The following is a 25,463-nucleotide window of genomic DNA, read 5'->3' as shown; positions in this document are numbered from 1 at the left end:
TACCCTCTTGCCATGAGCATTTCAACTGGTCGACGTGTTTGCTAAGTGCTGCCACTTGGATGACCACATGAAGGGGTCACGGGGCCAAAAGGGGACAGCTTCACCAACACACGTCCAGTGCTGATAGCCGCTCCAGCAGTGGTGAAGGGCAGTGGTGTGGCACTGTTTTGCGTGGGTGAATTTCTATGGGCTGACTCATGTTGTGCAGAGTCTGTGCGTGTGGGCTGTGCCTGTAGCTCACCTTCCAGCAACCTATTACAACCCAACAGCTCTTCTAGTTGCCTTTGGAGATCCTCTGTACTATTGAACAAAATTAAGGACTTTGAACTTACCCTAAATGAATTACCCAATTTATCGACTGGGTTGACACCTTCAGTTCTTATAGGCAAACCTTTTATAGGAGAACCTCTAATTAAATGTTTTAATTGGCCTGAACAACCTAGTGTCAACTACGAAGTAAATCAGGAAATAGTTTCTAAGAATTTAATTGGAAATGTGCTACAAAGAGTAAGTAAGCATAACAAAAAGGCTGTGGAACCTCAGTACCAAGTCGATGATCTGGTTCTTATAAAACATCATCTTCACAGCTTGACTCTGAAGAAAGAGACTCATAAGTTTTTCCAAAAATATGAGGGACCTTACCAGGATGCAGAGAATGTAAAATTGTATATCCTCCAGGGACGTTAACATTCTGAGTTAACTGGTGGAGTAACGACTGTTGGATCCTGAGTTGTCTTTGGTGTTTCTTCCAAAATAGTTTTCCTGACCCAAATTCCTTTAAAATCTAGAATGATCCTGTAAACTTATTGCTTAGAAAACTGGATATGACTATAAAATAGAGAACAACTTAAGAGAATCACAGAAAAAAGTTATATCTAGATGAAATAAACTGAATACAGTATTATATTTGTGGAAAATATAATATGATGTGACTAGCTGAACAGCTGTTATACTGTAGTGTATAGATTTTCTATTTTGTATAGAGTATTTTACACCTTTTATGAGATGTGATGTAGATGGGAGGGTTTGTGTAAATTTTGAAAGGGGTGGGTATTGAAGCTAAAAGCTTGATTAACAAGAACAGATAAATCATAACCAACACAAAACACACGTACCACCTTTCAAATAACCCTCACAAACAAGTGTGCCTGATTTTTCATCATTTGCTGTATCCATAGGGTTGCTAGGATTTCCTTTAGGAACCTCGAAGGGTGAAAGAGGGACAAGTCCCTTCTGTAGGAGACAATTTAACATCAGACCTCCTCCGGCGTCTCACTCAAGTACCTGAGAGGTAGGGATCCTGGGGAAGGGGGCTGGGGGTGGGGGGTGGGAATGGTTTCCTGTCTTCTTTCTCTTCTTTAATCCTAGCAGCCACATCTATTTTTTCCTTTCTTACTTCTCATTTGAGGACCTGCCTATTTTTCGCTCTTTTCATATTCATAAACTTCTATTGCTGAAGTCTTTCCTTATTTCCGCGTTTACTAGAAACCTAAATCTTATATTCAGATACGAGGCCGAAAAATCAGACTACACAAACACACATCCACATATACACAAATATACACTTCTACACAAACATTAAATTATGTAAGACAAAGCCTGTCACGATGTGAGAACCGTCAGGTGTTGTCGGGGAAAATGTGTGTACATATGGAAATATATGCCCATATATAAGAAGCTATGAGTGTTCTCCATTTGATTGCACATAAGAAGAGGTGCACATAAACAAAGAACAGTGTAAGTTTTAAATAGAGATTAGAATAGGCACAATGAACTCATGCGCAAAGAGAGACAAAAGCATATAAGTTTATGGAACGAAAATGCTACATAACGAACAACTATAATGTAGTAATGAGTAATGGATAAATAAGAGAGAGGCATGAGCAAAGAAAGAAAACGAAAGTAGGAGAGTAATTAGTTGTGTTGATCATTAAGAAATGTCACTGTAAGAAATACTCTGATGAATTGGAGGATAGTGGGACGTAAATAGTATATGTAGACATAGTATCTATTGAAAATATATAAGCTCATAAGTAGAGGAGGACTCTAGGGAGTAAATGATGTATTAAAGAATGAGTGTGAAGTTTAAGATAGATTTATATCTTTACCAGAAGATACTTAGTTATGGTATACATAGAAATGAATACTAGGGGAATGAACCGTGAGGCCTACTCAGAAAGGATAAGTGGCGTACCCGGCATTCACTAAGTATAAAGGGCAGGCGTACCTGTGTGGAGATAGGATGATCTGTGGCCTAAGGGGCATACCTACCAGAATGGAAAGAGGAAGTGCTCTCCTAAGGTCAACCCACAAGCAAAGAATAGGTGCTGATCCTAGGAGAAGGGGCAGTATCATGACAAAAGTCCCAAATTTTATAGGGATTATTCTGGGAAGTGTGAATTCTGTGAGCGACTAGTATTATTATGTTTCAAGGAAATAAATGAGTGTCAAAAGAACACTTTCATTTTGTCCAGAGTTCCTCTAAACTATAAATAATGAAAATAGTACATACTAGGAGAAAGATAGTACAAAAGATAGAAATAGAAAATAGATTACTCATATGTCATAAACACCTGAAGTTAATGATTAGAAAAAAAGGGGGAAATGAAGAAAAGGGAAACAGTCTTCACAATTCCTAAATATAAGTAAAGCTGACTAAAAGCACGGGTAAATGCTCGCATCTTAAATAACAAAGTAAAATAAGAAAAGTGTAGAGAAACAATAAGCTAAAGATTGTTCAAGAGAGGACAGAGAATTGTTATGGAAAGGAAAGATATGTATATAAACATATGTAATAAGTGTATACTGTTAATATATGAAATATTATTATGAGTGATATTATTTGCATAATGATTATTTATAAAATATCTTGTGTTCAATCTGGGGGGGGGGGGGGATATGTAGATATGTAGTGATTCGAGAATTTCTGTGTAAATTCTAGAATCACTCAGCCTTCTACCATCTCATACACACAATATTCTAGATATTGGTGTGGGATGGTAAAATCCTATCTACTGTGTGTCACATGTTCATCGGTGCAGGATTAAAATCAGTTACGGGAAGAAAGTAGACGTGGCGGATGAACGGCACTGACAAGTACCTGTCGGGCAATCCATAGGTGTTTTAGTGAGTGTGTAAGGAAGAACCATGGAGTTTATATGCAGCTCTATGCTTATTGTGTCATTGACTATTGTTACTAAAACAAAGACAGTTGAAAAAGAACTCTTGACATAACCTTGCTATAGGCAAGATTTATTTTCTGATTTATGTTAAGAAATGTTGTGGTGTCAAAGCCAACTTTCATTTAACTGTAATTTAATTTGTTTCTGACATTCGACTGTATGAGGGACTTACCGGAAGTTATATATTTATGTTGAAAGTGAGAGTTTTATTGTGTATGAAACTCAAATACATCATTAATTGACAAAAAGCAAAGTTTGTATGTCTACTTATTTCATAAGTAGAAAGAGTCTAGAAATTCCTGTATCTAGCTTTATATGTGTATCTGTTGTGTTTATTAAACTATTGGAAAGATACTACGGACTTATGTGTCAATCAAATATTTTTTATTATATTTTTTCATTTCGAGAAGTGCCTAGTTTCACATTTTTGAACAATTCAAAGCAAGTAGTCAGTATTAGCATTACTCTGAAAACTTATCAAGATGATACTGAGTATTTGTGAAGAGGTTTTGAGACAAAACATCATCATAGAAACTGCATGTGCAAAATATCTGAGGTTATTACTCATACTGTCTGCTGTGTCAACATTATACTATTATATTATAGAAACTGCAAGATCCCCAACGCATTTCCCTGTGGCATGCCTGAAGTTACTTGTACACTTGTAGATGATCCTCCTTTCAAGATAACTTGTTCATTCTCACTACCAAGAGATCCTCCACCCTGTCACTAATTTTGTTTGACACCCCATATGATCACGCTTTTGTTAACACGTGTCGGGGCAGTACTGAGTCTAATGCATTTCAGAAGTCAAGAAATACTGCATACACCTGACTGGCTTGCTCCATGACTTTAAGGGCATCATATATGAAAAAGTAGAAGCTGGATGTTGCATGAAAAATGTTTCCAGAATTCATACCAGTTAATATGGGACATGTCATTCTCTTGAAGATAGTTTACTATATTTGAACTCAGAATATATTCTAAGATTCTAATAGATGGATATCAAGTACAGTGATAGTAGTTTTGTGGTTCACTTCTGCTAGCCTTCTTGTGGATGGATGCAACTTGTGCTTTCTTCCAATTACTGTACAACAGCTTTTTTTCCTTTTTTAATCAAGGTATGTATGTTATATTATGGTTAAAAGAGAATATAACTCAGCTGCAAATCCTGTTGAATATAATAGGGATACCACAAGGTCCTGGAGCTGCGTCCAGTTTCAGCTATTTCAACTGTTCTTAATACTACTGACACAAATATCTGTATCAATCATCACTGAATAGCATTAGAATAATACAGTGACAGTAGTTCTGAATTTTTGCGGAGAATTATTTGAGGACAACTTCAGCATATGTGCTTTCACCTTGCTGCTTAGCCTTCAATTACAGTTCTAGTGTCCAATACTAACTTTGGTGCCACTGATGGCCTTTCCCCATGATCAGACTTTCTTTCTTCACAATATTGTTGTAGACTTTCTTTGTGTTTTGTGAAGGTCATTCAATACAATTCTGCTATGGTTTGTAGAGTTTCTGTATCTATACACTTATAGTATGTTTTAAACCCATGTAGACTTTTTATAGAAGCTGAATAGCACAAAGGATCTTATCCATCATGAACTGTTTTACTGGGTGCATGTGTATACAGTACCCAGTGCTTGGTCAACTGTTCCTCCAAACTTCAGCCAAAGTTCCCATACATGCTCCTACATGGAGGTAAATGTTTCAAGTTCCTCATTGAGATGTGTTGTTACTGCTTCTTTATCTACTTCAGTGAATATATAAATCTTCCTACTTATTTTAATTGTACTTTGTACAAAGTATTTTGTTAATGATGTTGTTGCATCTGTCTTGTGGTCAGATACCAGTTTGTACATGGACATTCTTAAAGAGGTCAGTTTGCCATAACATATAATACATTTCCATCACTGTAAACTTCAACAGAAGGGACCAAAATTGTATCATTGTGTAGTAGCATATACATTCATTTTCCAAGATTTTTCCCCCTTTTAATGCTATATGTGTAACAAAGACTAACACATTGATCAACAGTAAAATTCAACCCCTGTAATCATAAGCAGTATGTAGCACTATAGCAATAGGTTATTGTTAATACAGTTTACAGACTAGTTTTCTAACAGTTGTTGCTCTTTCATAATGTGTACCTCAATTCCTCCTATATCCCTGAAGGTTCTCCTCTATGTTGGAATCCACAGAATGAGATGAATGAATGTTTTTTCACTTTGAACATAGTGATTGAGACATTTCAGAATTGTGATAAATAATGAAATTTTGATGGAAAAGATAATCCGTTAAGGAGTCATTGAAGCTGAATGAAGCCAATGGTAGCAGTTGCTGTTCAGCTGAAATCTACTGCAGGTTCACTGCTAGCAGGCAGGAGTCATGACCACAGCTTGTCTGAGGACAAGATAAAAAATTCTTGACCTGCAATGTAAAACCTGATTTTAGGTCAACATATTTTTTACTTTCTGTCTAATTCATTTTAGATCAGTGAGTACATTCCAGTCAAAATATGTGACAATGGGAAGCCTGCAGAATAACTTGCTACAACTGCTGTAATATGCTATTGGAGTGAAATGTTTTACAATCACAAATTTCCCTCTGTGTGAAACAGGTGAAAGTCAGAGTCAGAACTGTCAAGTAAGGTGAATCTGCAAACAGTTTATTGTTAAATTACTTCAGTTTTCCTATTGCCAAAACACCTTTGTAGTCAGCTGTATTGTCATGATGAAATACATGAGTTTTTTCCTTCTTCTTTTGTAATATATGCTTCTTCTTAAGTACTTTTTCATCCAGGTATTTCAGAAAAGTTGCTCAGTATTCATCAGATACTGGTTTACACTTTGTTAGACAAATCATGTGAAGAATCCCTTTTGCACCCCAGAAAATACTGGCCATAGCCTTTCCAGAAGCTGAAATTGTTTATATCTTTCTTGACGGAGGTCACTGCTTCAGTTGCCATTTTATTTCTGGCAGGAAGCAGTGGACCCACAGTCACAAATCAGCATAAAATCAGATAGTTCCTATTTATAAAATGGCCCACACTCTGAGAAAAGTTTATTTTTACATTTGTTTTTGGTCACTCTTCAACAAATATATGATTCATCTTATGCAATGTTTTATCATTGTCAGTTCTTCATAATGTACTCTTCCCTCTGTTGTGTCATATATTTAATACACCTTTAATTAGCAATCAGCCATAACTTATTGCACACTTTCTAGATTGTTTTCTGAGGTTATAGTTTCAGAGTGCCCTTAATGTGAATCATCTACAGGGAAATTGTGTCCACCCCATTTGAAAATAACAGCCCATATCTTAAAAATGAAGAAAATAAAAAAGACTGTTTGCAAATCCACTTCACCTTTGGATTACTTTCACCAATGAAGGAAGGAAATTAGAGTTCCATATCCACCAATAATGAAGTCATCAGAGTCAGAGCACATGCTCAGATCATAAAAGAAATCAGCCAAGCTCTTTACAAAGGAACCATTCCAGAAGTTGCCTTTAATGATGTCAGAAAATACAAATCTGGATCGCTGGATAGGGCTTTGAAATACTGTCCCCCAATATGATTGTAGAGCATCTTGCCACTGTGTGACCTCACAGAATACCATTGGTGATAAACTGTCTAAATAAAGAATTTTGGGACGGTTTTGTATTCAAGATTACATAAAGAACAGAAAAAAGACAAGAAAAGAAAAATAGAATAGAATAGGATAGGATAGAGATGAAATGAATTTATAAAAATTAAGGGTATCTCACTGCTGGGCTAAGAACTTTTCGCTTAACATCACATACAGAAAATATTGAATGGAAAATTCTGTACAAGCACTATACAAAATAATTATAAAAGAATTAACATTTCATTGTGGAACTGAAAAGGGGGTCTCTAGAGCATTGCTTTACTTACTTTAACTGTTCATTAAATTTTATTTGCAATTTGATGCAATGCACTTTAGCTGAGGAATAACTTATTACTTCATTAAAGCTAAAAAGTAAAATACCCTGGAGAATAAAACTGATATTTATAGAGAAATTATGGAAAAAATTTAAGTCCTATCTGTGTCTTTTGAACTTATAAGAACTCAGGAAAGCATAAACAGCAGAAAACTCTAATATATAAGCAGCACAAAGACACATTTGAATGGCTGAAGAAGTTAGTATGGTCTTTCAAATGCAAAATATGGCTTGTTGCAGCTCATCATTTTCAAATGAAAAATTCTAGATTTATCTATTTCTTTATTATTTAAAAATGGAAGCTCACTGCAGATAGTGTAAGTGACAGAAAAAAGTGCCTACTAATCTATAACTCTAATATTATCAAAGATAACAAACATTACTGAAGATATTTAGGCATATAACAAATAAATGAAGACCCAATGTAAGCTTACTTTAGACAATACAAAGACTAAGAATTTGTCCTGTTAAAATTGGATGTCCCTTGAAAAACAAAACAGAAGTGTGGCATTGTTAAAAAGAAAATTAGGTAGCAGTGTATGTTGTTGAAGTTTAATATATTTGAAGGACAGTAGTGGAAAGTTTCTATGCAAATATGTGTAAGTTGTTCAGATATAGTGAATTCTTTTTGGTTACAATGGATATATGAACATTGTTGCCAAACTTAGAAGGAAAACTTTAAAAACAGTAAAGAGCTCTAAATGATAGCTATTAATGACTTAAAAATTGTGGCTACATTTTTTTAGTCATTAACATGTGTCTGTTATCTCTAGAAACATGTTAGAGACTGAACTGAATGAAAGAGACATGCCTACAAAGAGTAAATAAGGAACAGAGAACTTACAAAAACTGAGAAAATCAATTTACATGCTCCACACTATGACTTAATATTTTCCAGTTATTGAATGGAAAAAAATAAGTAAGTGTACATAATTAAACAGTTTTGGTGAAATTAGCAGAGGTGGTTTCCTGTGTCTTAGTGCAGTAGCAGTGTTTCATTAAAGCTGCATACATTCTCCATCATCATTCCAGCAAATATAATGTTTTCCTAAATTGTGTTTGCTTTATAAGAGCTATGTCTGCAAAATTTTTATCTGTAGGCTGCAGCTAATATGATGACCTAAGAGCTCAGCTGATAACATTACTACTGCAGTTGCAATTCTTGACAAACATCTTGGCAGACTAGTCCTATTTCACCTAAGATCTGGGAACTACAAATCTGGTCCAGTGCATTCTATATGATCTGAAATAACTTGGAAGATGCTCTGTGAATGAAGTGATCATTCATTAGTACTGCATGTTTACTTGAAACTCTACAAGAGTAAATTTAATTTTTGTATCCAAAGACTTGTTTCACGTTTAGTTTGATGTGTTTTCAGGTGAACATCTATATGAGAAGACTTAGTACTTCTTGTACAGTCTAAATATTTGAGCAGATACTAAGTTAAACATTAATAAAAATGAATATGGCCAATAAGTATTTGCTTCTGATATTCATATTGATATCTTACAACAGTGTACTTGAAGTAAGTTTGCCTCTAAAACATAGTCTTATATTACAATGCACATATATTTTTTGTATGTTAAGCTTATGTCACGTGATAAGAACTAGACCCAAGGGGTTATATGATACAACTAAAATTTTTGTACTACCAGTATACAGTATCTTAATTCTTTCTGGCTTATAAGCAAACAATTTTAAATGATTACTTCCTTGAATATATAATTAACATTATAGCAAAATATTTTTGAGTACTTAATATATTTTAGGTATACTAATGAAAGTGTAGAATCAAAAAGTTCTGTTATTGACTTCAGTACAGAAATGCAACCAATCTATCCTCTGTTTTAGTAAATTTATGAATCTTTCAGACATAGTTCATGAGAAGAAGTTAGATACGTACAGAAATGCCGGTAACTTATATGCTCTACAGTGTGGCTATGGTTTTAAAATAACTGTCCATCATAGCTGAGACAAATTCTGTGCAATGTCTCTTTGAAATAATACACATATATTAAATGAAAAAGACAAAAAAAGGAAAGTAAATGTTGTATTATTTTAAGAAAAGTATTGATCTGCTGTAGAAACTTCATTGAAGATTATACATACGGTATATCTTACCACATTGTACTGTAGTTCTTTACTAAACCAGGGTAGTACTAATTAATTGTACACTGCTATGTTTTGTTTCAGGCACTGAGACCAAAAATAAAGCGACAAAGACAACCAAATAGATATTCAGTAGATAAACTCAGACACTTTTATTGCTTGCTGGAACGTCTAAATGAACCAGTTTCTGTACGGAAGGGAATTAACAGGACTATAGTATACAAAGTTCCAATGGAGTATTTGGCAAGTTAGACTTCTGTTCTTAAATATAATGCATTTTAGATTTCTAATATTCTACTGACATATTCTGTATACAATACCAAACAGAACAACCATATTGTATATGACTCTTTTACTTTTTATTTACCTGCACTATTTAAAGGCTAAAATTCTTATTTTGGTAGCATAAAATATTAGAAGTTTAGAGCCAAATGTACATTTTTATCTCACTTGATTTTCAGTTGGATGCAAATGCACAGACTAGACCTACAGTGTCATACAAAAAATGCTTTTATGAGAATGTTAAAATATGTTTTTCTTTCCTCTTCTGCAATCTCATATTTTTGCTGCATAGCGCAGCCTTGGCATTTCATTCCACAAAATATGATATTTAAGAATTTTTTTTAATACAATGTGTATGCTGATTATGGTTTGTATATATAATATACGCTGATTATGGTTTGAAAAAAAGTCTTGCATTTGGGTGAATTCTAAATTAAGTGCATAAGATCATGCATTAAAATCATTTTATCTAAGAAAGAGTCTTTTCTAGAATTTTCATATGTGTTTTACATCTGGAATATCTCTCTTGAGGCACCAACAGTAATCCATGTCTACATCCCAACAACTCTGGTATCTCCTCTCTGTCACTCTAATATCTCTATGAAAATGCTCACCCTGCTCCTCACTATAATTTCCACAGTTGTCAGAGAAGTAATCTAAACGTGAGCTGAGGAACTGCATCGTCAGTGACATATGAGCTCTAAGAACCTAGGAGTTTTGTGGTAGTTCCTCAATGGTGTTTTCAAACTCTGGGCTCCTACAATTGCAGAGAAAGTATTTTATTATTGATTTCAGTGATACTCATACATTCCTCTCTGTATCCTCCATACTCTCATTGAATTGTGGATCATTCATAAGCTCCGTGATCTAAGAACAGTCAAAAATTTCTGCATTAAGTTTGGCTTCACAGACATGTGGGAATTTCTGTTTTAAGAATGTAAGCTACTACTACTACTACTTGCTTAGTACACTGTCTTTATTAAGTATGATTTGTAAAGATGGCAGTAGAATTTCCTGAGCACTTCTGGATATTTTACATGCTCTTTTTTCTTTTGGTTCATACTGAAAAATAAAGGGAGATACATTCATTAAGATATCCTCAGTAAATTAATTCAATTATGGTCCTTGTTCTAATTAAAAGGTACCCTTAAAGAGACATACTATGCACATGAAAATCAAAGTCATTAACTTTGCCTGTAAATATGTCAGGTAGAAATAACACTTGCAGTATGCTCTCTTCCTTCCCTTGAACTCACAGGTACATCAAAAGTGACACTTCTGTTGCTTTTTACTCCAGCACCACAGAATTTCAACACAAGTGGTGCTTGTCTTCATCGCATACTTTAACTTCAAAGTATGCATGATACATTTTCGTCACAAAATGAGTAATTTTTAACTTCCTGTGTGGCATGATGACTTTATTACAAATCTAGCAAACTTGGTCATGATTATTTTTTCACTTTCAATTAATTTTGAAACATTGTTGCTGTTGCTCAATGAGCTCAAGTTATACTACCTTGCAGATAGGTACAAGCTAGAAGCAAGTCAAGTGCCACCTCCATCTCTGTATGCAGAGGTGCCAGCTATGACTGGACTTACAGATTCATTTGAAGATCTTAAACAAAACACAGATACTTCAAAGAATCATTTCATCCTTGTTAACTACTTTTATTTGAATTTCATATATTTCATGTAGCTCTACAATACAGAAATGATTGTGCTTTGTGATAATAAACTAAAAAATTTCAAACACTTGAATGGATTATATGCCTAATAAGCTACTTCATAAATGGAGAGGAAGTGAAGAAATATGTGACTGAGCAAAATGAGTTACATTTTTGAATTCACTGTACACTAAATATAAGATGTCACCTAAAACCCATGACTTCAGAAAAAAGTTTTGGAACACAGACCAGCATTGTACACAATTGATCTGAAACTACATATTACTTAAGATGATGACTTCAAACAAACTAAACACTGAAGTAGAAGCTGGACCACTGATCTTAGCGCACAACATTGAATGTGTCAGATAGGTCTAAAAATAAATGAGACTCTGGTAACAATTGCATGTAGTGTTCCAAACCTCCTAAACAAGTACTTCATTTCTGTAAGTGACAGCTTGGGATTATCAAGTTTGGTGAACAGTGCAATGGAGTATCTGAGACTTTAACTTAAGTAAAATGGAAATGGCACTCATGTCTCCCAAAGAAGTAGTATCTACCATATAATCCCTAAAATCTAAGTATTATAGTGGTATGATAACATATCAACAAAGTTTATCAATGAGCGCTCATGTGAGTTGAGTTCTGTATTATGTTATTTGTGTGATCAATCTCTTATCAACAGAACATTTCCAGACTGCCTAAAATATGCTGAAGTTAAGCCTCTTTACAAGAAGGGGGATAAAAAGATAACCATCAAACTATCAACCAATTTCACTTTTGCCAGCTTTCTCAAAAATATTTGGAAAGGTTGTGTTCAAGCATCTCCTTAAGCATCTGACTGCAAATACTATATTGTCCAAGTCACAGTTTGGGTTCCTTAAGGGTTCTGATATAGAGAGAGCTATTTACACTTACAGTGACAATGTACTTAATTAATTAGATATTAAGTTAGAGGCTACTGACATTTTCTGTGGCCTGTCAAAAGCCTTTGACTGTGTGAACCACAGCATTCTCTAATGTAAATTAGAATATTATGGTGTCACCTGCAAAGCTATGAAATGTTTTGAATCTTATCTAGCTAACAGGAAACAAAGGGTGTCATTGTGAAATACCTCTGGAGTAAGCAGTCAGTCTTCATCTATTGGGAATTAATTACATATTGTGTTCCTCAAGGTTCCATCTTGGGTCTGTTGCTTTTTCTTGTGTACATTAATGACCCCTCATCTATTACATTGCCAGACACTAAGTTTGTTTTGTTTGCAGATGATGCAAACATTGCAAAAAGTAGCAAGTCAAGTACAGATTTAGAAATAGCTGCCAATAAAATTTTCATTTACATTAATAAATCATTCAAGGCTATTTCATTGTCATTAGACTTTGGAAAGGCGCACTATATGCAGTTAAGAGATTTTTTTCCAGCGTGTGTGTAGCATATGGAGACATGCAGATCAAAGAGGTTAAGAGTGTTAAATCTCTGGGATTATAACTCGATAATAAATTCAGTTGGGAAGAACATAACACAGAATTGCTTAAGCTCCTAAACAGGTCTGCATTTGCAGTGAGAATAATGTCAGATGTAGGAGATATAAATATAAAAAAACTTCCATACTTTGTTTACTTTCATTCTATTATGTCATACAGGATCATATTCTGGGGTAACTCGTCAAACCGAGCAAAAGTTTTTAGCATGCAAAAGCATGTAATAAGAATCATTTGTGGTGTAAATTCAAGAACATTATGTAGAAACCTGTTCAAGAAACTTTGTATTCTAACAACTGCTTCACAGTATATTTTTTCCTTAATGAAATTTGTTTGAAGTAATATATCTCTATTTTCAACCAATAGCTCAATACATAGTATCAATACTGAGAATAAGAACAATCTACATAAAGACCTAAAATCACTTACCTTGGTCCAAAAAGTGGTCCAATATTCAGGAACACACATTTTCTATAAATTGCCAACAACCATTAGAAACATGGTTCCAGGTAACATATAGTTTAAACAGTGTTTGAAAGACTTCCTGATAGACAACACCTTATACTCTGTAGATGAATATCTTAACAGGGACTGTTAGACCAGATTAAGTAAAAATGTCTGTTAGATTTCAGTTTTGACAGCACTTGTTCACAGCAGTCAACATTAGGTATTTTGTGTATGATAAAGTTATTAAAAGTGCATAACAGTGTTTCATTCTGATAGCGTATTAATTCTGTAAATATTAGCAGTTCCAGTTTACTTTAATGTATTCAGCTATGTTGACTATCTCCTGACAAATGACCGGGATAGTAAGTACTATATTCAAATATTTTATATTTTTTACATTATTCTTTCTGACATATTGCACATGCATGAGAATCATCTCACTTTTTGGGTTTATAGAATGAAAACTGAATCTAATCTAATCTAGAGGAGTCAATTGAAATGTTCATAGTGGGTCTATTCAGCTGGATGTTATTATACTGTTTAGGGCATAACAGGAATATATTGCTGGACTTCAAAGATTATAGAGGATTTCTTCATGAACAATTTGAGAATGTCCAGAAATGCCATCCGATGACACTACAGCATATTAAAAGTACAAGGGAAAATGGTTGCTTCTAGGCCACTCTTTTAATAAGTATCATGAGTTAAACTGATGAGCTGTTGACTGAACTGCTTGCAATGGACCTGACAGTATTCAGGATGTTGTATGGTGCCTAATGTATCAACATCTGTCATAACAGCACTGTAGAGACTGCTTAGTACAGTGATGCCAAAGGCATTAGCATTACAGCTCACATTTCCTGCTGAAGGACTGGTCCAGTGGCAGGTGTCCTGCCATGTAATAACTGCATTCTGCAGTACTGACCTCCTCTACGAACTCTCAAAGGTTGTCAGTATACTTTTGTTACAGCCTCTTCAACAAACAGAACATATGCAAAATATCTTATTGAGTCATGTTTTATTCCAAAGAGTCATCTTGCACTTACCATTCTTCTACATAAATTATGTTATTGTAGTTTATTTTTAAAGATTCGAATACGCAAATAACAAAGGGCATCTTTTGGCATATTTTTCACTTGTTGCTTTTACTAACATTGCACAATTGTCCCTGATGTGAATTTTTCTGGGTAGTTGGTATACTAAAACTACCCTCCATCCAAAGGTTGGTTTCAATACCACAGTGCTTTACTGGTGGGAACTAGCCCTGTTGCAGATGGAATGTCCTTGTCTTCCTTTAACATTATCCAGAAATTCATAGAGGACTTACAGTTAAGCATGCCTCCTAAAGCATGGAGTATGTGAATGGTTGTCACATACAAATCATCACTAGGGATAAAAGGTGCAATAAGTTACAGCAAAAATCGCAAGGTAAACTAAAGTTTAAACACAAAACCTTCATATTTTTTTGTCTGACACACAAGTAATCATAAATATTTTTATGAAAATTGTCTTGATTGTCTTTCAACAAAATGGTTTGAGTAAAAACATTTGTAAATGTTAGATCATGTACTCTACAAACCTTGTCTAGTTTCATGAAACTTAATGGCAATTCTTATGTAGGCAGTATATTTTCAGAAAAAAAATGTTTGTTACTAGGCTGTTCAGACCAACATCTGAAGAATTAACAATTAAGTGACAGTTGTCCCATTATATCACAAAAGAATTCTCTATGACTAACATGAAGAGGAATATTTTTTAAATTTTTTGCCTATTTTTTCCAGCTGAAGCACAAATGCATTAGTGATATCCTTTACAAGCAAATAAAAGAACATTGATCTTTAAAAATAAAAGAACATTGATCTTTATGCATACCCTCTCCACTGTTACCATTATCACTGAAGCTCTCCATACAGTTACAGCTAGTAATTTACAAAGTGCTGTTGAAAACAACATATAGTTCAGAATCTGAGTTCCTTCCTTGTGAAATCTAAACTATTCTCAACACAGGGCACCAAGTGCAGTTGTACCTATATATATTTTACACACAGCATAAGTCATGTACAATAGACACCCACAAAATTGTTTCTAATGGCCAGAGTCATTCTAGGGCCCCTCTCCACATTTGCCAATACTTCGCTTAGTAGATTCTGAATTAAAGATTTGTGTAAAATCCATGTAAACTGAGTGCTTGCTTTTCACCTCATATTTCCCTTAAGCTGTTGCAATGATATAATTGCTTTATAAATTCATATTAACTTGTTGTTTATGACTGAACAATGTTCTTGTTTACAGCATTTTTAGAATTGGTAATTAATGTTTGGATATAAATGACAAACAAGTGCCATAATACATGCTGGAGAGCTCTATTAATTACTCATAAATGCTGCATTAAGATGATCATTTAACCAAGAAATATGCAGTATACTTGGGCAATTACAATAATAATAAAGTTTTGTGCATGTTACTTCAATGAAAAGGTATTTAAATAGTTGTGACCAGAACAACTCCTTACAGTTGACAAAAGAAAATGCAAATGATTTCACACATATAAATCACTGCTAAGATGAAAAGAGCAATAAGTAACGGGAGATTTAAAGAAAAATTACACAATAAATGTGCCTATGTCAGCTCAGTATAATTATCCTCATATTAATGATGATAATTATACTGAGCTGACATTTGAACCCAACAATTACGTCTGTTATCCTCATGTTAAGTGTTACTGTGAGATGAGGCAACTTAGTAGTGCAGTTTTACATGACCATCATTGGATTTAGTTTGAATTTCTGACTGTTGCAAAAAGTCAGTATAGCACCATCTATATATAGAGCAGTGAGCAGTTAGTAGTAAAAGTTTGTGTATTTTACTAAGGCTAGGCTGCCAACTTTTCCCATAGCTATTAAGTCAGTTCTTTAACTGTCAGACCAGATACAGAATGAGTCACAGATAGGTACAACAGAAAGAATGTGCTACATCAGACCTTTCTGCCAAAAGGCCTTCTTCTAATGTAGAGAACACTTGCACATTCACACAAGCACAGCTCACACACACATGACCACTGTCTGGCCACTGAAGCTGGACTGTGAGTGACTGTGCCTCGTGGGAGAAGCAGTCTATGGATGGTGGGAGTAATGTGGAGGCAGGGGCAGGGAGGGTAAGGGATAGCAGGGTGGCATGTAGTGCTGCTCGTGAGGATAAGCAGGGATACATTGGGGACAGGGTAGGGCTGCTAAATGCAGTTTGGAGGATTGATGGACAATGAGGTGTGGGAAGTGGAGTGGAAAAGGAGAGAAGTGGAGGAGGGGAAAAAGCTAGTGGGTGTGTTGGGGGAGTAGAATTCTGTGTAGTGCTGGAATGGAAACAGGGAAGGAGATAGGTGGCTGAAGGACAGGGACTAATGAAGGTTAGGCCAGGGAGATTATGGGCAGGGAGATAATGGGAATGTGGGATATATTGCAGGAGAGTCCTCACCTTTGCATTTCAGAAAATCTGGAGTTGACAGGAAGGATCCAGACGGTGAAAGATGTGAAGCAGTCACTGAAATGAAGCATGTTGCATTGGACAGCATGCTTAGCAACTTGGTGGTCCAGATTTCTCTTTGGCACAGTTTGTTGGTGAACATTCATGCAGGCAGATAGCTCGTTGGTTGTCAAACCTACATAGAAAGCAGCAGGGTGGTTGCAACTTAGTTTGTCGATCACATGACAGCTTTCAAAGGTAGCTTTGTGTCTGATTGGATAGGTGATGCCTGTGAATATATTGGAGTACATGGTGGTGGGAATATTTCCCTTTCCAACTATTTCCTCTATGGACTCCACAGTTTCTGTTTCTTTACCACATGGTGTGCTGCCCATCATTGTTGACACCACAATTTTCTTTACAAACATTTCCAATTCCCATGGTACTACCACTATTGCACGCTACATTTCCCAACACCCAACTGACTCCAAACCCACAACTTCCTTCCTTACATTATGTTGAAGGCATGATCTACAAACACATTCATGGTACAGGAATGGGCATCGTCATGGGACCTTCTTATGCCAACCTGTTGATGGGCCATCTGGAGGAATCCGCCATACCCACTAAGAATCCCAAACCCCTCACCTGATTCAAGTTCATTGATGATATATTTGTGGTCTGGACTGAGGTTGAGGATACAGTATCCACATTGCTCCAGAACCTAAACAGCTTATCCCAGTTTGCCTCCTCTGATCCTCCTCAACCCAACAAGCTACCTTCTTTGCTGTAGACATCAACCTCAAAAATGGTTGCAACAGTGCCTCCTTCCACAACAGACCTTCCAACAACCAGCAATACCTCCACTTTGACAGGTGCCACCCATTCCACATGAACAAATCCTTTCCACACAGCTTAGCCACTAACAGCCATCACATCTGTAGTGACGAGCAGTCCTCTCAAAATATACCTAGAGTCTCAATGAGGCATTCACACATGAAAGTTACCCTCCCAACCTTGTATGGAGAAAGGTCTCCCATGTCTTGTCTCCCCAGCCACCAGTCACTTCCCACATTTGGACCATCCAGCTGCACAGGAGCGCTCCCTCTTGACTCAGTACCACCCAGGACTGCAGCGCTACTGAATCAAATTCTCCACCAGAGTTTCAACTACCTCTCATTATGCCATGAAAATAGGAGTATCCTATCCACTATCCTTTCCACCCCTCTCACAGTGGAATTTTGATGACCATTGAATGTGTGCAATATCTGTGTCCATCTCTACTCCACCCCCACTCCCAATCCCTTGTCTCACGGCTTATATGCCTGTACTAGAACTAGATGCAAGACCTGTCCCACACATTCTCCCACCACTACCTATTCCAGTCCAGTCATGGGCATCACATATCCCATCAAAGGCAGGGCTACCCGTGAAAGCAGTCATGTGATATAAAAACTAAGCTGCAGCCAATGGGCTACTTTCTGCATGGGCTTGACAACCAACAAGCTGTCCGTTCGCATGAATGGCCCTGACAAACTGTGGCCAAGAGGCAGCTGGAGCACCCACTTGCTGAACATGCTGTCCAACACATTGTGCTTCACTTCAATGAGTGCTTCACAGTCTGAGCTATCTGCATCTTTCCCACCAAGAACAGCTTTTCTGAATTGGACAGTTGTGAACTTTTCCTACAATATATCCTGCATTCCTGTAAGCCCCTGGCATCAACCTCTGCTAGCCCCTGTCCTTCACCCACCTATCCCCTTCTCTGCTCTCTGCTCCCACTCCAGCACTGCACAGTTTTCTATTCCAGCAATGCTTCCACTAGTCTGTTTCCCCTCTCTGCTTCTCTCCTTTTCTGCTGCCCCCACACCTCAAAATGGCAGACAGCACCTAACAGTCCTACCCTGTTCCCACTACTTCCCTACTTGTTCCCACAAGCAGCACTATATCCTCCCACATACCTACCCTGCTACCCCACCCTCTTCCTACCCTACCTTCCTCCTTACTCCCACCACCCACAGACTGCTTCTCCTATCAGGCACAGTTGGGTTGCTCACAGTCTGGCTTCAGTGGCCAGAGACAGTGGTCATGTGTGTGTGTATATATATATATATATGTGTGTGTGTGTTCATGTACGTGTGTGTGTGTGTGTGTGTGTGTGTGTGTGTGTGTGTGTGTGTGTGTGTGTGTTATCTACCTTAAAGAATATCTTTTGCCCGTAAGCTCAGATATACAGCAGTCTTTTTGTTGTTGTATCTGTCTTTGACTCAGCATCTCCTTTTCATGGCAGTCTGTCCATTTTGTAATATCATCATTTTTCCACCCTGGGCTTTCCATTCTTTGATTAGACCAGATACATGTTAGATTGAATTAATTGGTTCCTGTACTTAGATTGAACTGATAACCCCATATGCCATGGGACAGTCCTTGATGAGTAAGAATGCAGGGGAAACTGATTCCTATTGTTAAATGCTGGCAGCAAATCATAGCTTATGTCAAAACCAATGACACTTATCACATGGGATCAGTAGCAATTCTTGGTCCCTTTTGGCATCTGGTTGAAGTGGAGGATGTTTCTACCCTCTCTCATGGGATAAAAGCATGGTTTGTGATTTACAGCATCATCCCTAGGACTGACTGTGACTCTCTGGTTTAGAGCTGAGTGAAAGTCATAAGCTAGAGGCTCCATTGACTCTCAGTCAATCTAGGCAGCAGAGTCATTGATCAGTGCTATTGACTATAAAATAACAAGTCAGGCATGCACTATATTTCAAAATCAGCTTCCTAGGTTGCATAGTATGTACATGAGAAGTTTTAGGTTAGAATAATCCCACCAAATACCAATCAAACTATTGTATGTGGTACACAGTGGAAACAATGAGAAATCATGTACAGGTAGTCAGTTATTATTATGAAAGGGAATAAGCATTAATGAAAGTAAAGAAGAAAATTTAAACATTGTATCAGATAACTGTTCCACAGAGGTACTTCCACTCATTAACAGTGTAAAATTACTCATGACAAAAACTGATTGAAACTAGATCTATCATAACCAGCAGTGAAATAGCTAACTCAGAATGGAAAAAAATACTAAATACAACTGACAGTGGCACACATAAGTTAATGCAGATGAGTAGGAAATTCTATTAAGATTGAATACAGTAATAGTGGTATACTGTTTGACAAAGCCACTTCTGTTAAATATATATGTGTAACATTGCAAACTGATATGAAACAGAATGAGAAAGTAAAGTCAGTAGTGGGGAAGGTGAATGGTTGAATTCAATTTATTGGGACATTTATAAGAAAGTGTAGCTCATCTTTGAAGGAGGCAACATATAGAATGCTGGTACAACCAATTACTGAGTACTGTTTGAGTGTTTGAGGTTCCTGCCAGGTCAAACTGAAGGAAGACATTGAAGCAGTTCAGTGACATGCTGCTAGATTTGTCACAAGTAGGTTTGACCAACATGCGAGTTTTACAGAGAGGCTTCGTGAACCCATATGACAATCTTTGGAGGAAAGACAAAATTCTTTCCATGAAACACCATTTTGAAAATTTAGAGAAATGGTTTTTGCAGCTGACTGCTGCTGCCACTGTACATTTCAGGTGAGGATCACAAAGACAAGATAAGAGAAATTGAGGCTCATACAAAGATATATAGACAGTTATTTTTCCCTCATTCCATTTGCATATGGCGTGATGGGCATGTAGTATCCAGAAGGAGGGACATAGCTCTGAATGCACAATTATAAGCCTAAGATATCATAAACAGATGTGGGCATGTACTATCAAAAGCCTCATGAAGTGATGGTTTCCATCCAGGATAAGTGTCTGTCATTCTTGAATGGTTAATTTGGCATAATGGACACAGCCACCTAGATGCAACAGGTTCTCACCCAATTTACTACTGACATACTTTGTTTTCAGTCCACTAGATAGTGATGTATTTTCCTTCAAAGTCTTGATTTGATGAAAAAAAAAGCGTTGTTCTTGTACAATCCTGACCCCAAAATGTTGAGTTGCTGCCATTTCTTCTGCTGTAAATTCAGCATGTAAATCCACCTTGCCAATATATTTTCTTTTCAATTGCAGAATGTGGGCACTGATTTACAGTAATTTCTATTAGGAAATAAACCTTTCAATATCTGTTAGTGGCTAGGGTATCTCCATAAGGAGGACTTGTGGTACTAGGTGCAAGTTTTTAGTTTCCACCAAAGGAACTTGTGATATTGATCTGGCCAGTGACTGGGATGTTGTGAAAACCAATGTGGCCCATGCTATCACATGTCTGTCGTACGAGGCATTTTTCCTCATGGCAGATGATCTGCAGGATTGTCTCTAGCTGGACAGCATCTCCATTGGGATGGTGAGATGGACTTGTGACTTTCTGTGACACTGTTATATTCAAAAGTTGTCCAAGTGTTTGGACTATACCTTAATCAACCAAGGGCCACCGTGTTGGTAGAACTGAGGTAGTAAAGTAAAAGTCTCATCCCTATTAATATGCCAGCAGTTCCTGCCATGGCTGCATAACACTCCTCATGGGTCCTAGTCTGGTTTTGCAAAACATCAACTGGATGTGAAACTCACTCTTTACAGTGCATCTGGCATACAAGACTGCATGATATTCTTGCTCAGAATCATCACAGAAAACATGGTGCAAATGTTTCCATCTTCAGAGGTTTTGGTATTTAAATATGCAATGGGTTTGGAAGAGCTGATGTCCAACTGTGACACTGAGTGGCAGAATGCTGAAACAAAAGTTCATCTCACCCTCATCCATGCAACTAAGTATCCAGAAACAAAATTTTATTTATTATGGATATGAGGTTAATTTAGCCTAGGGCTCATAAAAATTAGTCGCTGCTTGTAATAAGCTTCTTATGGTTGCTACTGTCTGTGATATTTTATCAGTGGGTTCATGCTGATCCGCACAAAATATATCACTTGCTGTATCCCAGAGAGCTCCCAGCATCCGCCAAGTTAGTATGATCTTTCATCCTTTTGTTTTATATATTCCAACCAGATACTGAGAGTTCATTAATAATTTTGACACAGGCAGCTGAAAATGACATACGAGTGATGTCAGTTTATAATAATGGTTTATCACTACATTTTTGTCTGCAGCACCTACTGCAAATCATCAACATAATTGTTATAGTTTCATTAGGCAATTGCGGTGGAGCACTATGAGTGGTATATGATTGACAACTCCTTAATTGCAGCTGAAAGTAGGTATGGACTACATACATGCCCAAAAGGAATATGTTTGAATTGGTAAGCAGTTCTTCTTTGTATGCCGATTACTTCATTTGTTCTGTGATAATGATCTCTGTAATAGTAAAAGCTTGTTAGGTCTCTAACATCTGGAATAAAAACTAACTGCAAACAGACTTGGGAAATATCTGTAATGATAGAAAAATGTTATATTCAAAAACACATGAGTACTAAAGCTGCTTTGGGAAGAAGGTTAAGCCCTCTTTCCAGGACATCATTAAGTGAGGGGTAGCCCTTTGTTGTGAAGATGCATCAAATATGACTCTCCACTTCATGCTGCTGTATCTCTTTCTCATAACTATTTGATGAGCCAATAAAAGATGTTGGTGGAAATTTGAGGTTGGAACCACTTTGATATGTCAGCTTCAGATATAATTTGTCATCTGTGTCTTGTGGGGAGCATTGATGATGTCATTCTTCTCCAGATGCCTCTGCCAAATGAAGAAACATTTTCAGCATTACAGATGTTATCTGGAAAAATAGCTGCCAATATTTGTGGTAGAAGAACTACTCTTTTCTGATCCTTGATAGAATGGGAAGTGTGAAATCCCTCAAGAGATGCAATCATTTTCTACTAATGATCTAGCCAAATTCTAAAGGTGCGAAAGCCATTGATGGGGAGATGAGTGTTGGATCAGTGTCCCTTTAGCTATTCACTTCAATTAGTAGCTCAATGGGAAGATCATCATTTCCTTCTGTGGGATCAGCCAGTAGTTCATTACTAATGTGTGTCTTTTGAACTCATGAGGTACTGACAGATGTCTCAAAAAGGAATGAAAACTCTTGAAAATAGTAACTGTAACTTGAGCATTGTTCCATATACTTTTCAACATATGATGGACCAGTTGACGCAAGTATGATATAGTAAATGACGGCTCAAAGGCAGTGACAGCCAGTGGGTGATTTGCAACAACTTCCACTTTTAAATTACATATTTAAGTTCTGCTGGAGAAGGTAGATTTGTTAAACACATCTAAAACACAATGAGCAAGTACAGGGTGACAAATATTGAACTATATGAAACAAAATTGTGAAAACTTCTGAACGGTTTGCATTAGGATATTCAAATTGCATGGTTAACCATGGGGAATGATGGGAATTAGTTTGCACATTGTTGGTTGGTTTAGCGATGAAGCCCACTTTCATTTGAGTGGGTTCGTCATTAAGCAAAACTGGTGCATTTAAGGGACTGTGAACCACATTTCATGATCAAGAAGTCTCTTCACCCTCAATGGTTCACTGTGTGGCATGCAATGTCCATCACAGAATAATTGGTGCAATATTCCTTGATAGCACAGTGACTACTGAATGATACGTTAAGGTATTGGAAGATGATTTCATCCCTATTATCCAAAAGTGACCCTGATGTTGACAAGATGTGGTTCATGCAAGATGAAGCTTGACCCCATCAAAGCAGGAGAGTGTTTGATATCCTGGAGGAGCACTTTGAGGATCACATTCTGGCTCTGGGGTACCCAGAGGCCACTAGTGTGGACCTTGATTGGCTGTCATATTCCCCAGATCTGAACACATACAACTTCTTTTGGTGGGGCTATATTAAAGACAAGGTATACAGCAATAACCCAAAAACCATAGCTGAGCTGAAAACAGCCATTCAGGAGGTCATCAACAGCATCAATGTTCCAACACTTCAGCATATCATGCAGAATTTTGCTATTTGTCTGTGCCACATCATCGCCAATGATAGCAGGCATATCAAAAATGTCATAACCTAAATCCAAATATCTAGCGATGTTTACATGTTGAATAAAGAGTGTATGCCATAGTTTGTAAATAATTTATGTCTTTTCATATAGCTCAATAATTGTCACCCTGTACATTTTCACCTGTGGGGCCCTGTTACATACACAAGGACTGTCTGCAAGTAAACAAATCTAACACAACTCTGATTCTCATTGTCAGCTCAGTTGTGTTTGGCAGGAGTTTTCACTAGTGTAGAGTACCAAAATGGGCACAGAATACAGGATTAAAACTCAATCCATCAAAAATCCAAGCAGTACTGGTTAGTCAATCTAGACTCATTAGCTTGAAATATCAGCAATCCCTATCATCTTCAATCCTAAATGGGGAAAATATCAGCTTCTCTCCCCCCAGCAAAGAATCGAGGAGTAATAATAGATGAAAATCTAAATTCGAATGAGCACATAACTGCAATGTGCAAGAAGACATCAGCATCTCTCCATCACCTGTTGTTGTTGTGGTCTTCAGTCCTGAGACTGGTTTGATGCAGCTCTCCATGCTACTCTATCCTGTGCAAGCTTTTTCATCTCCCAGTACCTACTGCAACCTACATCCTTCTGAATCTGCTTAGTGTAGTCATCTCTTGGTCTCCCCCTACGATTTTTACCCTCCACGCTGCCCTCCAATACTAAATTGGTGATCCCTTGATGCCTCAGAACATGTCCTACCAACCGATCCCTTCTTCTGGTCAAGTTGTGCCACAAACTTCTCTTCTCCCCAATCCTATTCAATACTTCCTCATTAGTTACGTGATCTACCCATCTAATCTTCAGCATTCTTCTGTAGCACCACATTTCGAAAGCTTCTATTCTCTTCTTGTCCAAACTATTTATCGTCCATGTTTCACTTCCATACATGGCTACACTCCATACAAATACTTTCAGAAATGACTTCCTGACACTTAAATCAATACTGGATGTTAACAAATTTCTCTTCTTCAGAAACGCTTTCCTTGCCATTGCCAGTCTACATTTTATATCCTCTCTACTTCGACCATCATCAGTTATTTTGCTCCCCAAATAGCAAAACTCCTTTACTACTTTAAGTGCCTCATTTCCTAATCTAATTCCCTCTGCATCACCCGACTTAATTAGACTACATTCCATTATCCTTGTTTTGCTTTTGTTGATGTTCATCTTATATCCTCCTTTCAAGACACTGTCCATTCCATTCAACTGCTCTTCCAAGTCCTTTGCTGTCTCTGACAGAATTACAATGTCATCGGCGAACCTCAAAGTTTTTATTTCTTCTCCATGAATTTTAATACCTACTCCGAATTTTTCTTTTGTTTCCTTTACTGCTTGCTCAATATACAGATTGAACAACATCGGGGACAGGCTACAACCCTGTCTTACTCCCTTCCCAACCACTGCTTCCCTTTCATGTCCCTCGACTCTTATAACTGCCATCTGGTTTCTGTACAAATTGTAAATAGCCTTTCGCTCCCTGTATTTTACCCCTGCCACCTTTAGAATTTGAAAGAGAGTATTCCAGTCAACATTGTCAAAAGCTTTCTCTAAGTCTACAAATGCTAGAAACGTAGGTTTGCCTTTCCTTAATCTTTCTTCTAAGATAAGTCGTAAGGTCAGTATTGCCTCACGTGCTCCAGTGTTTCTACGGAATCCAAACTGATCTTCCCCGAGGTTGGCTTCTACTAGTTTTTCCATTCGTCTGTAAAGAATTCGTGTTAGTATTTTGCAGCTGTGACTTATTAAGCTGATAGTTCGGTAATTTTCACATCTGTCAACACCTGCTTTCTTTGGGATTGGGATTATTATATTCTTCTTGAAGTCTGAGGGTATTTCGCCTGTTTCATACA

General features: G+C 36.9%; 1 protein-coding gene across 1 annotated transcript in view; it reads left to right on the top strand.

Annotated features, from left to right (window-relative positions):
- Window positions 1-8,336: 8,336 nt before the first annotated feature.
- LOC124595848 (phenoloxidase 1-like) overlaps window positions 8,337-25,463 on the top strand; it is a 190,248-nt gene continuing 173,121 nt past the window's right edge. Inside the window, exons 1-3 of the mRNA XM_047134754.1 lie at window positions 8,337-8,434; window positions 8,538-8,684; window positions 9,353-9,511. Of these exons, the coding sequence (XP_046990710.1) occupies window positions 8,619-8,684; window positions 9,353-9,511 (225 nt within the window). The 5' untranslated portion in view covers window positions 8,337-8,434; window positions 8,538-8,618. The remainder of the gene's footprint in view (window positions 8,435-8,537; window positions 8,685-9,352; window positions 9,512-25,463) is intronic.

This window comes from Schistocerca americana, chromosome 2 (genome assembly GCF_021461395.2).
Source record: "Schistocerca americana isolate TAMUIC-IGC-003095 chromosome 2, iqSchAmer2.1, whole genome shotgun sequence".
NCBI classification, from domain to species: Eukaryota; Metazoa; Arthropoda; class Insecta; order Orthoptera; family Acrididae; genus Schistocerca; species Schistocerca americana.
This window is presented reverse-complemented; position numbering and strand designations above follow the sequence as displayed.